The sequence below is a fragment of the Bombina bombina genome, chromosome 3 (genome assembly GCF_027579735.1).
Source record: "Bombina bombina isolate aBomBom1 chromosome 3, aBomBom1.pri, whole genome shotgun sequence".
Taxonomy (NCBI): Eukaryota; Metazoa; Chordata; class Amphibia; order Anura; family Bombinatoridae; genus Bombina; species Bombina bombina.
The window spans coordinates 417558110-417575034 of record NC_069501.1 but is presented as its reverse complement, the minus strand read 5'-3'; the positions used below and the strand labels follow the sequence as shown (position 1 = coordinate 417575034).

General features: G+C 37.0%; 1 protein-coding gene across 1 annotated transcript in view; it reads left to right on the top strand.

Moving 5' to 3' along the window:
- Nucleotides 1-474: 474 nt before the first annotated feature.
- Nucleotides 475-16925, top strand: part of TMCC2 (transmembrane and coiled-coil domain family 2) — a 236226-nt gene continuing 219775 nt past the window's right edge. Inside the window, exon 1 of the mRNA XM_053706619.1 lies at nucleotides 475-1038. Coding sequence (XP_053562594.1) covers nucleotides 853-1038 — 186 coding nt within the window. The 5' untranslated portion in view covers nucleotides 475-852. The remainder of the gene's footprint in view (nucleotides 1039-16925) is intronic.

The following is a 16925-nucleotide window of genomic DNA, read 5'->3' as shown; positions in this document are numbered from 1 at the left end:
GACTGAGGAGCCGGGGCCCCCGAGATCTGGAGCTATAAGAGAGAAAGATGGATTAAAGGATGGACGATTCTCCATTCCTGTAACCACTGCCATGAATGACCTTCCCTATTGTGTGTATGTCTGTACCATCTGTGAGTGCAAGTCTGCGTGTGAATTGTATGAGTGTGCCCTGTCACGGTACATGCTACCTGTCTAATGTATGTATCTGGGTGCAAGCTCTGTAATAGAGTATAACGCATGTCACTGATAGCAACTGAGTGCAGTCTAGTTACACAGCACCGTGTATACACGTGTGTGCATTTTACTGATATATTCTGTTAGTAATGACATATTTTGTGACTTGAGTTGTATGCATTATATCAGTATGTAATAATGTAAATCCTCCTATGCACATTTACTTGGTGGGTCCATTCTATAAGTCATACAGAGCTGAATCCCCTGATTATAGATGCCTTGACTTTCTGTGTGCTTTGTGTCACCCATGCAAATCTAAATGAACTGATTGGATTATGTTTTGACCTTGTGTTGCTATTGTATCAGTAATGCATATCCAACTTTCCTGATTTTTGTGAGCATTGCCCGTGTGTATGGCTGTAGCTCATCATTGTGTACGTTTGATGTGGTGTATTGTCCTGTATTCTATGAGTTGTGGTTGAGAGCAATCTGCAGATTCAAGGATGTGTTGGTGTATTTGCAGAGAGCATTTGCTCATGTGACACGTTGTGTGTTGGATGTTTTCCTGGGAGAGGTCGTATTTTCTGCCCCCACCATTCCTACCCCTCTTCCCTACGGTTTTCCTACCTCTTTGCTCTGCTCCTTTAATTCTGCTTCTCCTGCCCACACCTTGTATACATGAAGCGTTGTAAGTCAGATGAATTTGACCCTGAAGAGGTGGGTGCACAAGATGCTTCTCCACCACACTCTGCTATGGATATGCGAAGCTCAGACTACCCTATACCAGGGGATGTGGGACCTGCAGGGGCATTTGTTAGCCATGGACCACCAACCATCACTCGGAACAAGCCACCAGACCTCAAGGTAAAATCATAATTTTATAATGACCCATTTTTGTTCTTCTAAAAATAGTAAAACAACTTATATTGCTTGATCTTTTATAGCTATACAAGAAGAACTACTACTTCACTAAATATTACAAGCAAAAACTAAATGAGATCTGGTAATTTACCAATATGTATGTTTATGGAAGAATATATACTGAAAAGCCTTTCTATTTTTTATTGTTTTATTTTGTTGTTTTAGAAATGTTTAGGATTATCTCAACAGTTATAATGATATGTTAATATTTTTTTTCCATAGGAAGATTGAGAGTGTGTTTTTCACAGACTAACTATCTAATTAACTATATATAATCAGGCTAATAAGATAATTGCAATATTAAATGAAATAGTACAGTATAACATATATAACATATAGGACAGTGTGGTGTGGGCTGACTTATTTACTTGTACACATGTGCTGGTGTCATTGAGTATGTTCAATCATATTGAAAATGCCATTGCAGACAAATTAGAGTAGTAATCCATTATATACATACACAGACTGCTTCCTGTGCCTCAACTTCCTGCACAGTATGCTGATTCCAGTCTCCTGGCTTTTCCAAAGCATGTGACCTACAACAGCATTTTTCATCTTTATCCTTTAAATTGTAGTAACAGAACATTTTAAGGGGATCTCTGCTTCAACCAATATGGAAAAAAAAAGCAATGTGCTATCAGCTTGTGTTTCATGAATAATATAGGTTGTTTGCCAGAGCACAAAAGAGAAATTATTTTAAATTTGACTTTACAATTTCCTTGTGTATGTTACATATAATAGGATGCTCAGATACATGACAGATGTTAGCTGTAGAGTCAAGATACAGGGCAAATCTCCCACATAAAAAAAAAATCCTTCCTTTTAATGGGATAGGAATTAATACATTACACCTAGTCCCTTATAGAAGGGTATTGTAGTATGTAGCATCATACATCATAATGTTACACACAGTTCATATAGGAAGAAAATATTTTGACACCTTCACAAAAATTAAAGTTTATTAAAACATCTTAAAAACCTAGGGCAATCATAAGTAATGCTTTTGGTGTATTTTTTTTATATACAAATATAAATTCTCATTGCTCTTCATTGAGAAAATATAAATGTATATATATTAAATGTGTCTGGTACATAAAATATTCTGTCCTATGTTTTTAGATTCTGTATGTAAGGTTATTGTGTTATGCTGAACTATTTTGAGCAATTGTGGAGCTTATTTTCACTGGCATCAGAGTATCCTGGAGGGGAATTATTTCCAATGTGCACAGGAAGTTGTATGGAAGGTGCATTAAGACCCTGGGGACAACAGACAGGGGACTTGGAGTGCTGAATTCCCTAACATTTGTACTGTCTGTATGCCTGCTTTAGTTTTGCTTAGTTTAAATAAAGCTAACTCTATTTCAGCAGGCTCCACCCACTCCTAGGCTATGGAAAGAAACATAGAATTATTACTTTTTGTAATACACATAAATCAAGACATTCACCTGATACATTATATAAAATACACATACATAAAGGCACATATCTCTTCCATACTCAAAATGCACACACAAAAAGTACAATATGGCTCACCTGCTCCTAATTTATTTGTATCAGTGATGGTGAAATGGCCAATGTCCTAACACACCAAGGCTGCAGATTAATATTTTAGAGCCCTTAAAAGGCCAAATATACTTTTATGGCTTTAATAATATATTTCCTAAAGATTTCCAGTGGCACAGACATGGACACATTTATGTAAGGTTTCAGGGTACCTTCTGTCTGCTATTTTCCACTCCAGAGGGCTCTTTTGAGTTATTTGCTCACCCACTAGAAGTCCCCCAAAAATTGTAGTTCTGCTTTTTTCACAAAAACTATTGCACACTTTCTTAATGGGACACTGAACCCAAATCTTTTCGTTCATGATTCAGATACAGCATGCAATTTTAAGCAACTTTCTAATTTACTCCTATTATCAATTTTTCTTCATTCTCTTGCTATCTTTATTTGAAAATCATGAATATAAATCTTAGCAGCCAGCCCATTTTAGGTTCAGCACCATGAATAGTGCTTGCTTATTGGAGGCTTACATTTATCCACCAATAAGCAAGCATAACCTAGGGTCTCAACCAAAAATGGGCCGGTGTTCTGTCGATAACTCCAATTCATCGAGAACTCCAATATGTCATCACTTCCGGCTGCAGATTACACTAATTGCCTCCATTGCGCATGCGAGTGCGCACCCAAGAATATTCATCTGAAAAGAGGCGTACCCTTGGGGATAACTAATCGAATTCTCCAATAAAAGCCATTGCACATGCATATTTTTTTATGAGGCAAAAAAACAGACCCTTGAGAAGAATTTATCGAGTGCTACAAGAACTGCTATTGCGCATGCGCGCATTACGTGTAAACACCGGGCCCGTCAGTGTTCAGCTTTACCCTCAGCCCGAGATAAGTTTTAAGAAATAAACAATAAATGATAATAAATGTTATGTGTGCTCAGCGGTTTCAAAGCTGAATATCGTGACAAGTGAAAACTTATCTCAGCCTGAGGGTAAAGCTATTGAGCAACAGACGGGCACGGTGCTTACCTGTAATGTGCGCATGCACAATAGCAGTTCTTGTAGCACTCAATAAGTTCTTCTCAAGGGTCTGTTTTTTTTGCCTCATAAAAAAATACGCACGCGCAATGGCTTTTATTGGACAATTCGATGAGTTTTCCCCAAGGGTACACCTCTTTTCAGATGAATAATCTCAGGTGCGCGCTCGCATGCGCAATGGAGGCAATTAGTGTAATCTGCAGCCGGAAGTGATGACATATTGGAGTTCTCGATGAATTGGAGTTATTGAACGGCTCCTATGCATCACATTCCTGCTTTTTAAATAAAGATAGCAAGAGAACGATGAAAAATTGATAATGGGAGAAAATTAGAAAGTTGCTTAAAATTGCATGCTGTATCAGAATCATTAAAGAAAAAAATATGGGTTCAGTGTCCCTTTAATCTGCCTATTTTCACAGGGGGCCCCCAAAGACTGGTGCAGAGGGCTGCTAGTTGGCCCTTCTTGACAGTGTTAATTTCGTCGACTAAAACTAGACTAAAATGACTATAAAACTAAAGAAATTCTGATGACTAAAATACGACTAAAACTAAAATGACATTTTAGTCAAAAGACTATGACTAAAACTAAATAACAATGACATTTTAGTCAAAAGACTATGACTAAAACTAAATCAAAATTTGCTGACAAAAACATTTTATGCAAGGTGTTATAATCAATCCATATCCAATTACTGCTCTTTTGTAAAATTTACGAAACTTAATTTTATTAAATTTTAAGATATATAAAGACATGTTATATACCACAACAGTTAAATCTGTTAAATTTGTATTGCATGTTCAAACCTTAATACCATAAATAGAAACAGGTTAATAAACCTTTACTCCAGGAGTATATAATGAGTTTGGAAGTTCTAGAGCAGTGCTAATATCGTTGCCGAAAATCTTTCAAATCTGTGAACAATCAATTGATTCTTCCTATAGAAATAAGCATAACCCACAAATAATGGTTTAAGTTATGCTGTGCCTGTGCTAGCTGCAGAAACCTTTTGCTGTGTTGAGTTACTTGATTCTTGTTTTAATTATTAACAGAGAACTGTTAAAGTTTTTTACTGGGTAATATGTTCAATACAGCCAATACAGTTTACAGTTTTGTTTTTTTATATTTTAAAGTTGCACGTCTGTTTGTTTATGAAACTTGGTTTTATTTAATTTTAAGTTTACTAAAGATGTTACATATCACAACGGCTAAATTTATGTCTGTATTGCATGTTTAAACCTTAATACCATAAATATTAACAGGTGTTATGTTTACTCCTGGAGTATATAATCAGTTTGCAAATTATAGAAAAATGCTTAAATAATGCATTACACTTTAACTAAACCCCTTAGATTTTAGTCGACTAAAATCTACTAGAGATTCAGTCGACTAAAATCTACTGGAGATTCAGTCGACTAAAACTAGACTAAAACTAAAACAATTCAGATGACTAAAATACGACTAAAACTAAAATGGCATTTTAGTCAAAAGACTAAAACTATGACTAAATTGAAATTTGCCGTCAAAATTAACACTGCTTCTTGATTTATATGAAAGAGCTGAAATTAAATGTGAGCACTAGCAGGAAGTACCCATCAGACAATAAGTATTAGTAGGCAGTAGGTATCAGCCAATAAGCATTAGTAGGCAGTAGGTATCAACCAATAAGCTTTAGTACAACTGATATTGCTGTATTCATTTCAGTTTAAACAGTTTTTACACCACATGTTTTCTGGTTAAAAAAAGCAACAACTTATTGTTCTTTCATTTGCATGATTGAAAGGTTTTGAACATGACGTCCCTGAAAATCACTGAAATCAACAAACCTACCTTTATTCACCAACATAACCTCATTTAGGGTCAAAAACTGGCATGGAGAGAAATCACATGATAACTATTGTTTTTTTTGTTAGCATTATATAATGTATGTGTCTCTCCTTCACATTCAGAACCTGCACAAATCAAGCTGAAATTTGCTTTTATAAAATTAATTGAGGGACTTTACAGCACTGATGAGACTTGTTAGATAATCTTGCCATACCAGAGAGACCTTTAGAGAATCAGGAGCTCAGTGCCAAATTTTGTAAATTTCTCCATGCAGATGAGATTCTCTAAAAAGATCTGTCAGTACTAAGAGGTCCTTCACAGCATTCTCTAAAAGCAAATTTTACCTTGAAAGCTGTGAATCTAGACATGGAGGCCCATTTATCACGCTCCGTATGGAGCTTGTGGGCCCGTGTTTCTGGCGAGTCTTCAGACTCGCCGGAAACAGTAGTTATGAAGCAGCGGTCTAAAGACCGCTGCTCCATAACCCTGTCCGCCTGCTCTGAGCAGGCGGACAGAGATCTCCGGAATTCAACCCGATCAAGTACGATCGGTTGATTGACACCCCCTGCTGGCGGCCGCGAGTCTGCAGGGGGCGGCGTTTCACCAGCAGCTCTTGTGAGCTGCTGGTGCAATGCTGAATACGGAGAGCGTATTGCTCTCCTCATTCAGCGAGGTCTTGCGGACCTGATCCGACAGTGCGGATCAGGTCCGCAAGACCTTTAATAATTCGGCCTCAAGGTCTTGACCTATACTTCTGTATGTAAGGGAGAGACGCATACTTACACTATAGTGCTCAATAAAATTAGCAGTTAAAAAGATATATATGCATTACAAATTGTATTAATAATGTGCATTACATTTCATATTAAAAATATGGATCAAATTTGGTTTTTTTTTCACAGCTTGTCAGGCATCTGATTCATCCACAAGGGGATGAACCATAGACCTTATGTAGGTTATTAGTCACCATTGGCCACTATTCAAACTGTGCAAGTGCAGTAAACAATGAATCGCTATGCAATAGCCGATTCACTGTTTACACAGTACGGTGGGATTTTTTTAATCCAATGGTGACTTCAAAACAACAGCGTGGGAGTGTGTGGCGAATAAAATACATAGGGCGTTTGGTGCATCCCCTATTGGATGAACCAGGCGCCTGTCAAACTGTGAATAAAAAGCATCTGACATGGTGGCCACAGGTAACGGGGCAATATAAATGAGTAATTTCTTAGTGTAAGAAATATACATATTGAAAATTATAGTCTCAGTGTATATTTAGTTATTAAAGCTTTTATATTTTAAAATATACTTTATATGAATTTACTATCACTTTAAATATCACCAACATTTTTTAGTTAAAGGGATACTAAACCCAATTTTTTTTCTTTCATGATTCAGATAGAGTATTCCGGCTCGTAAGCATTACTTTCCTACTTTTTAAATAAAGATAGCAAGAGAATGAAGAAAAATTGATAATAGGAGTAAATAAGAAAGTTGCTTAAAATCGCAGGCTCTATCAGAATCATGAAAGAAAAAATTTAGGTTTAGTATCCCTTTAAGCTATGCATCAACACAAATGTATTTAAAGGGATAGGAAAGTCCAAATTAAACTTGTATAGTTCAGATTGAGCATGTCATTTTAAGACACGTACATACACTTCTGTTTTACATTTACTTTGTTCTCTTGGTATCCATTGTTGAAAAGAATGTGTACATATTCTACACTACTGGGAGCTAGCTTATAATTGGTAGCTTCACACATTTGTCTCTTGTCATAGACCAAATGTTTTAAGCTAGCATCCAGTAGTGCATTGCTGCTCTGGAGCTGATTTTAGCTATGTATTTAATCCATTTGCAGAGGTTAAACACACTGTTATATACAAGCAATGGTGCAATAATAAAATGCTCTACTGTGTTAAAGCATTTTCTTTTTGTATTTTTATATCCCTTTAATGTTCATAGTAAACTTATTTTATGTACAATTTATTTCAAAATATTAAGTTTAAATTCCACCACAAATAACAAAATTCAATGCATAATAAGTGTGCTTCACAGAAAATGTTGCCAGCTGGGTGTCATTATGAAGTAGCCGGGTGGGAGCAGTGTATTACTTTGCATTACAACCCGAAGCATACATTAAAGGGACAGTTAACAATATTTTTTTTAAGAAGATAATAAAATATATATTTATTTTTATATATATTTGAAGGTATTCTATATATCTTGTGTGCTTATAAAATTTAAAAAAAAAAAAACGTTCTAAAGTCTTTTCTTGTCCGTATCCATCCTCCGCCCCAACTCACTCTCTCCGTTCATACCTACAGTGGATGGTTAGGCTACACTCAGCATATGCCCACTCCTCTCCTCCTAACGTGCACTCACACAGGACTTTCAGAGAGCTAAAGTGCATGTCCTACAGCCTCACACACACAACTAGAGATGAATGCACGGTAAAGTCCACTGAAAATAGCACATTACATTTGCATGTGCTATGAAAACGTGTTGCTATCAGTGCTGGGTGCTCCCTGATGCATCTGCTATCCTCTGCAAGATTCTGTATTACAAGGAGCGTCATTATTGTTTGTGGAAGGCAGCTCGCCACTCGCTGAAACTTCCAGGTTTAGCCTTTTTTTTTTTTTTATTCTTTTTATTACAATTTTCATCAAATACAAAAATTGCTATTACAGAGAGTGGTATCAATACATTCAAAAAGAAAATGTGTACAAAAACGTATACAATTAAAGGGTCGACTGAACTGCAACATGCATGTAATCAAGTTCATATGTTTTTGTTGATGCTAGTAATGTGTAAGCCATCTCTCCAGTATCCGCAAAAGGTACAGTCTCAAAGTTCAAAGACAAAGTGCTCGTTATCACAGAGTAGTAAGAGAGCTCTACATATGTTATATTTATAAGTCAAAAGCCACCATTGTGTAGTGGTGGTGATGAAAACATAATAATAGGCAAAACAGACATAAGTGAAAAGCCTTAAGAATCATAGTGTCATTTGCGTGGGGTTGTACATTGACATCGTGGTGGAGAAATATTTTTGGGGCGTGGTTGTAATTAAATTATAAATGGTATGTGTATCAAATGTAAATTATGAGTTTAGTGTGGGGTCCTGACGGTTAGGTTGAGAATCCCAGATAAACAACATATTATGATAAGTGTCTAGGGTGTTGGAAAATAAATAGTGGTACCTTTCGAGTTAAAGATTTTTTGGAACTCCTGCAACCATATTGGTATGGACCTCAGGGACCACTAAACTCACAATTTTTAATCCCGTGGACCACTGACATGAATTTTGTTTAAAAGGTACAAACCTCTATAATATGTATGTATGTATGTATGTATATATATATATATATATATATATATATATATATATATATATATATATACAGTATATATATACTTTGTGTGTGTGTGTATATATATATATATATATATATATAAAACATAGAAACAAAGCGCACTCCTAGGGATCCTTGTTCAAATGCTTTTAATGTGAACGTTTTCGGACAGTATAACGTCCGTCCTCAGGACCAAAAAAAATGTTTTTGGTCTGAGGACGGACGTTATACGTCCGAAAACGTTCACCATTAAAAGCATTTGAACAAGGATCCCTAGGAGTGCGCTTTGTTTCTATGTTTTGTATGCCTGTTTTGCAGCACCCAGGGCATTGGAGTATTTGTTAGCTTGGAGTGCAATCCGCTTCTAATTTATATATATATATATATATATATATATATATATATATATATATACACACATACTGTACATAACTAGTATAACCATAGCTAAGTTTACATTATGTATATATTTACACATTTTTAAGAATTATTTTTTGGAATTAACTAACTGAATGACAGAACTGAGAGAATACTTCCAAATGACAGATGAAGGGTGAGTGCCAACTTTTGAGCTGGAAACAGAGAGGCAGAAAGTGGGGTGGTAAAATATGTTTAAAAGGATCACAAGTCTACCAAGTTACCTCCCCAGTTAGGAATTATTCAAAACTACTTATCATCATGGACAGACATTGGAGTCATAAATTAAGGTGATATAAGAAAGTTCTCAATATGGATGTGAGCTAACCACGACTGATGTTACTGGCAATTACTATAATACTGGTGGGATATGGCTGATCTGCTGGATGGCAATTACTGGAATTCAGGTGGCTTTGTGCGTGGGGAAATTATTAGAATAACAAATAATTAATATTTAATATAAAAAAAAGAAGATGGAGGGGAGGAAGACAAACAGTGAAGTCCATGTGAAGGAATTTGGAAAACTACAACAAAGAGACAGGTAAAGGGAAGAAAATAAATCAAATATGAGAGAATTTTTTTTTAAAGATTTTCTTTTTTTATATACTTTAATTCCACTATTTCAAGCCAAGACTATACCAACCTCTGCTGGCTTTAGAATGGAAGCATCTTCCTCTGAGCAGCGCGCCGGTTGGGAGGAGTTAAAAATACAATCTAGCTACGCAAATTGCGCAGTACTACGCAACGTGCGTAGGGAGATTGTAATTTAACTCCTCCTCTGTCAGTTTTCACTGATGTCCAGCCAGGCACTGTAGGGAGTTGCGGCGCAACTGGGGTTAAACCCTCGGAGGAGATTAATTCCTGCTTGATGGTGTCAAGGACCACCAACATCTTCTCGTGGGCCACTGGTTGGGGACCGCTGGTATAAACGATATATCACGTTTCTTCCAGAATCGGGGTATTAGTTGATGTGTGCCATTCACCATCAAATTAAATAGTGTCAGATGTAAGTTAGATTGGAGTTTAGGTGTAAGTCGAAATAGGAATATGTAAGGGTCCAAGGGAATGGTGCATGCAAGAGCAGTTTGTATGTAATTCAGAAGAGATGACCAGAATGTTTGGATTTTAGGGCATGACCACCAGATATGTTATAAAGACCCCTCTTGACATAGGCGCCAGCAATGACCTGAGGCTCCAGGGAACATTGGGTCAAGAGTTTGCAATTAGTTTCTAATAATTTAGCAGAATGTGCTGACTTGCGGGTTTTAGCAAATATGGAATGCCTCTCATTTCCCTTTTTTTTTGTGTGTGGAATATTGAGTGAGGTCTAACTGTGCACAGGTCACTGTGATGATTTTACTCCATGATAGAAAACGTTAGAGAATTTAGTCAGGAGATAGGCTCAATATATTATTAGATGGGCGGACAAGAATCGCAGCTAGGGATCCTGCGCACATTTATTATTGCACATGAAATTTCTTGGGCAGAGACTCCCTCTGATCTCTTTTAAACAATCACATGAGAGCAGGGCCTGTCAATCACAATGAATTAATTAGTTTGGGAGGGATTTATCTCTACCACCTCTGAGGTGGATGGAGAGGTCAAGAAGCAATGGTCGTATAGCCATTGTTCCATGACTTGCGGTTAGCAGACTTCCATGAGCGAGCTTGTACCATTAAAAGGAGCCTATAGCTCTCAGTTTCTCCGTAAAAAGATACCCTAGAACACACACCATTCTCCTCTTTATAATAAACCTTCATTATGACCAAGATCTCCTACATCCTCTCTATACACACACATAAAAGAAAAAGCCCAGTTATCTTAGGGGTATCAAACCTGTTTAAATAAGCTTCCAATTTTCAACATCTTTCACTTAAAGTGAAAGTTAATCCTAGCGTTTCACAAAGGCTAGGATTGACTATTGAAACAAATAAAGGGGACTTTCATTCATGAAGTATAAGATACTTCATGTAGAAATCTCCTTTATTTGTCTCAACCGATCGGCGATTTGAGCTGCTAACAAATGCCACTGCAAAAACTTCAAAAACTGAAATGCACCCATGTGGATTCCAATTTTGGCTGAAATGTTCCCTGAAAGGCCAAATGAATACATATTTTAAAATTATATTATAAATAGAAAATATAAAGATTTCAATTTCATCCATCTTCATATACACAGTTATTTAGTAAGATATTTGTCACAAAATTACATATATACACACAACAACATAAAATATATTTGTTCCATGTATAACAGTAATTAATCCGTTGCAGAGATGCAGAATATTGGAAATAGGATGAGGTAAGTAAGTATTGTTTAATGGGAAAATGGGGAGTCAGATTAAAAGCACTGGTGCACATGTTGGCCCCTGGGACTAAAGTTGGACATATCTTTTATCTGGTAGATATTTACAAGAACCATATTCGGGTACATTGTGCTGCACAGCTTTCCAATGTGCTGTGTTTTGAACTTATGTGTCTCTGTAGCTGTTGCCATAGGGATGCTGGAAAGATAATAAACTTTTGCTGGCTGTGTATGTTGTGTGAGAGTGGTGGGATGGGCTGTTGGAGAGATATGTGTTAATTGAAATCTGAGTGCTGTAAAGGGAAGAATACGAATAGTCTGATTCACCACTCTAATTTAGTGTATTGCGGCAGTAAAGGGGTTTTTAAACTAGGGCAATGTAGCCTATTCATTTTTGGTATTAGAGAACTAGTGTGTGTGTGTGTCTGTGCTCGTAAGTGTGTGTATGTACTATAATATATGTGTGTGTGTGTGTGTAGGTCTGTGCTCGTAAGTGTGTGCATATACTATATTATATATATGTGTGTGTGTAGGTCTGTGTTCATAAATATGTGTTTATGTCTATACTATATTATATGTGTGCGTGTTTGTGCATGTGTGTGTATGCATATACTATATTATATGTGTGTGTGTGTAGGTATGTGCATGTAAGTGTGTGTATGCATTGCATATACTATATTATATGTTTGGGTGTGTGTAGGTCTGTGCTTGTAAGTATGTATATGCATATACTATATTAAATGTGTGTGTGTAGGTCTGTGTTCATAAATATGTGTTTATGTCTATACTATATTATATGTGTGCGTGCTTGTGTGTGTGCATGTGTGTGTATGCATATACTATATTATATGTGTGTGTGTGTAGGTATGTGCTTGTAAGTATGTGTGTATGCATTGCATATACTATATTATATGTTTGGGTGTGTGTAGGTCTGTGCTTGTAAGTATGTATATGCATATACTATATTAAATGTGTGTGTGTAGGTCTGTGCTCGTGTGTGTGTGTATGCATATACTATATTATATGTGTGCGTAGGTTTGTGCTCGTAAGTGTTTGTGTATGCATATGTGGGCATGTGTGTGTAGGTGGTCTGTGCTTGTAAGTGCGTCTGTGTATGCATATACTATATTATATGTGTGCGTGTGTAGGTCTGTGCTTGTAAGTGTGTATGTATTCATATAATATATATATGTTTGCGTGTATAGGTCTGTGCTTGTAAGTGTGTATGTATTCATATAATATATATATGTGTGCGTGTGTAGGTCTGTGCTTGTAAATATGGGTGTATGCAAATATATTGTATGTGTGTGTGTGTAGGTTTGTGCTCGTAAGTGTGTGTGTATGCATATACTAAATTATATGTGTGTGTGTGTAGGTCTGTGCTCGTAAGTGTGTGTGTATGCATATACTATATTATATGTGTGCGTAGGTTTGTGCTCGTAAGTGTTTGTGTATGCATATGTGTGCGTGTGTGTGTAGGTGGTCTGTGCTTGTAAGTGCGTCTGTGTATGCATATACTATATTATATATATATTAGGTATGTGCTTGTAAGTGTGTATGTATTCATATAATATATATATATATATGTGTGCGTGTGTAGGTCTGTGCTTGTAAATATAGGTGTATGCAAATATTATATTGTGTGTGTGTGTGTGTGTGTTTGTAGGTTTGTGCTCGTAAGTGTGTGTGTATGCAGACTCTATATTATATGTGTGTGTGTGTGTTTGTAGGTCTGTGCTTGTAAGTGTGTGTATGCATATACTAAACTATATGTGTGTGTGTAGGTCTGTGCTCGTAAGTGTGTGTGTATGCATATACTATATTATATGTGCGCGTAGGTTTGCGCTCGTAAGTGTTTGTGTATGCATATGTGTGCGTGTGTGTGTAGTGTAGGTGGTCTGTGCTTGTAAGTGCGTCTGTGTTTGCATATACTATATTATATATATATTAGGTCTGTGCTTGTAAGTGTGTATGTATTCATATAATATATATATATATGTGTGCGTGTGTAGGTCTGTGCTTGTAAATATAGGTGTATGCAAATATTATATTGTGTGTGTGTGTGTGTGTGTAGGTTTGTGCTCGTAAGTGTGTGTGTATGCAGACTCTATATTATATGTGTGTGTGTTTGTAGGTCTGTGCTTGTAAGTGTGTGTATGCATATACTAAACTATATGTGTGTGTGTAGGTCTGTGCTCGTAAGTGTGTGTGTATGCATATACTATATTATATGTGTGTGTGTGTGTTTGTAGGTCTGTGCTTGTAAGTGTGTGTATGCATATACTAAACTATATGTGTGTGTGTAGGTCTGTGCTCGTGTGTGTGTGTATGCATATACTATATTATATGTGCGCGTAGGTTTGCGCTCGTAAGTATTTGTGTATGCATATGTGTGCGTGTGTGTGTAGTGTAGGTGGTCTGTGCTTGTAAGTGCGTCTGTGTTTGCATATACTATATTATATATATATTAGGTCTGTGCTTGTAAGTGTGTATGTATTCATATAATATATATATATATATATGTGTGCGTGTGTAGGTCTGTGCTTGTAAATATAGGTGTATGCAAATATTATATTGTGTGTGTGTGTGTGTTTGTAGGTCTGTGCTTGTAAGTGTGTGTATGCATATACTAAACTATATGTGTGTGTGTAGGTCTGTGCTCGTGTGTGTGTGTATGCATATACTATATTATATGTGCGCGTAGGTTTGCGCTCGTAAGTATTTGTGTATGCATATGTGTGCGTGTGTGTGTAGTGTAGGTGGTCTGTGCTTGTAAGTGCGTCTGTGTTTGCATATACTATATTATATATATATTAGGTCTGTGCTTGTAAGTGTGTATGTATGCATATAATATATATATGTGTGCGTGTGTAGATCTGTGCTCGTAAATATGGGTGTATGCAAATATTATATTTTATGTGTGAGTGTAGGTCTGTGCTTGTAAGTGTGTGTGCGTGTATGCATATATATATATATATATATATATAATATATATATATATATATATATATATATATATATATATATATATATATATATATATATTATATATATATATATATATATATATATATATATATATATATATATATATATATATATATATAAATATATAAAAAATTCAGATATATTTATATAAAGAAATATATTTCACACATAGCAGTGCTATACGAGATGCTATGTTTAAAGTAGGGGATTCCAGCACTCAGAATATATTTCTCTTTGATCTAATATGTAGAAACAGGCTGAAACATTGTATCCAACAAAGAGGCTCAAACACAAATGGCCCAATTGATAAGTAACACATTTATTTAAAATGAAAACAACCAATACTAAAGAGATATTGCATGTGATTCCACACCTAAATATGCCACTGCAGTGGAAGGCCTAGACAATTAAACTCCAGTTACTGCACTGGTGTAAAGGCTAAACTCATGTAAACATAGTACATAAACAATGATAGTTTCGATAAGGCTTAGTAGCAACAAATAAACAACAGCATAGGAATATGTGACGGAAACTTAAAAGTCCCAAAGTAACAAAGTTCCATGAATGTTATCTGTTATGATATAAGCATCTTTTTTCATGCAGTTGCAAAATTAAGCTCTTTGATTGAAAGTACCGTTATATGAAAAAAGCGGCTGACAAGTTCGAGGTGAGAGCGTCCTCCAATGTCAGCTCGCTTAGATCATGAGTGCACTTTTGAAATGACTAGCAAATTCCATAATCGGCAAGTAGGTTAAGGAAAAACAAATACAACCTCATATAGGTAAAGATGGTATCAGACAGCAAAGACCGGGTTTCTTTAGACACAAACTTGAGGCATTCAGATAGGTGGGCCAGAGCTTAACATCCGGCATCCAGTCTCAACCGATACTTCACGTCTGGTTCCTCAACACTGTGACTTTACAGGTGGAACTTGAAGATTTACTCCTGGGTAGACAAACTTTCTTTCGCCTCTGCCATTGTTTCAGCCTGTTTCTACATATTAGATCAAAGAGAAATATATTCTGAGTGCTGAAATCCCCTACTTTAAACATAGCATCTCGTATAGCACTGCTATGTGTGAAATATATTTCTTTATATAAATATATCTGAATGTTTTATAAAATTTTGGGGGTCTGCACCAGGACCTGGCTTAGCTGGCGCGGTCCAGGTCAATACATTTTTAGACATTTCACCTTGAAGTATTTATTAAAGGTGTCTGACACAACCTTTTTCTCCCTACTTTTACTACTATTAATATATATATATATATATATATATATATATATACAGTATATATATATATATATATACTAGTCCTAAAGCCTGTTTACATGGGCCATTTTTTGCAGTACAGCGGTCCCACCCCTTGATCTTTCTCTCTCCCCTCTCTTTTGCTCTCTCTCCCCCTCTCTTTTGCACTCTCTCTCTCCCCCTCTCTTTTGCTCTTTCTTTACCCCCTCTCTTTTGCTTTCTCTCTCCCCCTCTCTTTTGCTCTCTCTCCCCCTCTCTTTTGCTCTCTCCCCCCCCTCTCTTTTGCGCTCTCTCCCCCTCTCCTTTGCGCTCTCTCCCCCTCTCCTTTGCGCTCTCTCTCCCCTCTCTTTTGCTTTCTCTCTCTCCCCTCTCTTTTGCTCTCTCTCCCCCTCTCTTTTGCACGCTCTCTCTCCCGCCTCTCTTTTGCTCTTTCTTTACCCCCTCTCTTTTGCTTTCTCTCTCCCCCTCTCTTTTGCTCTCTCTCCCCCCTCTCTTTTGCTCTCTCTCCCCCCTCTCTTTTGCGCTCTCTCCCCCTCTTTTTTGCGCTCTCTCTCCCCTCTCCTTTGCGCTCTCTCCCCCTCTCCTTTGCGCTCTCTCCCCCTCTCTTTTGCTTTCTCTCTCTCCCCTCTCTTTTGCTCTCTCTCCCCCTCTCTTTTGCACGCTCTCTCTCCCGCCTCTCTTTTGCTCTTTCTTTACCCCCTCTCTTTTGCTTTCTCATCTCCCCCTCTCTTTTGCTCTCTCTCCCCCTCTCTTTTGCTCTCTCTCCCCCCTCTCTTTTGCGCTCTCTCCCCCTCTCCTTTGCGCTCTCTCCCCCTCTCCTTTGCGCTCTCTCCCCCTCTCTTTTGCTTTCTCTCTCAACCCTCTCTTTTGCTTTCTCTCTCCACCCTCTCTTTTGCTTTCTCTCTCCACCCTCTCTTTTGCTCTCTCTCCCACCCTTTCTTTTGCGCTCTCTCTCTCTAAATTATATGTGTGTGTGTAGGTCTGTGCTCCTAAGTGTGTGTATGCATATAGTATATTATCTCTTTTGTGCTCACTCTCTCCCCCTCTCTTTTGCTCTCTCTCTCTCTCTCTCTCTCTCTCTCTCTCTCTCCCCCTCTCTTTTGTGCTCTCTATCTTCCCCCTCTCTTTTGTGCTCTCTCTCTCCCCCCC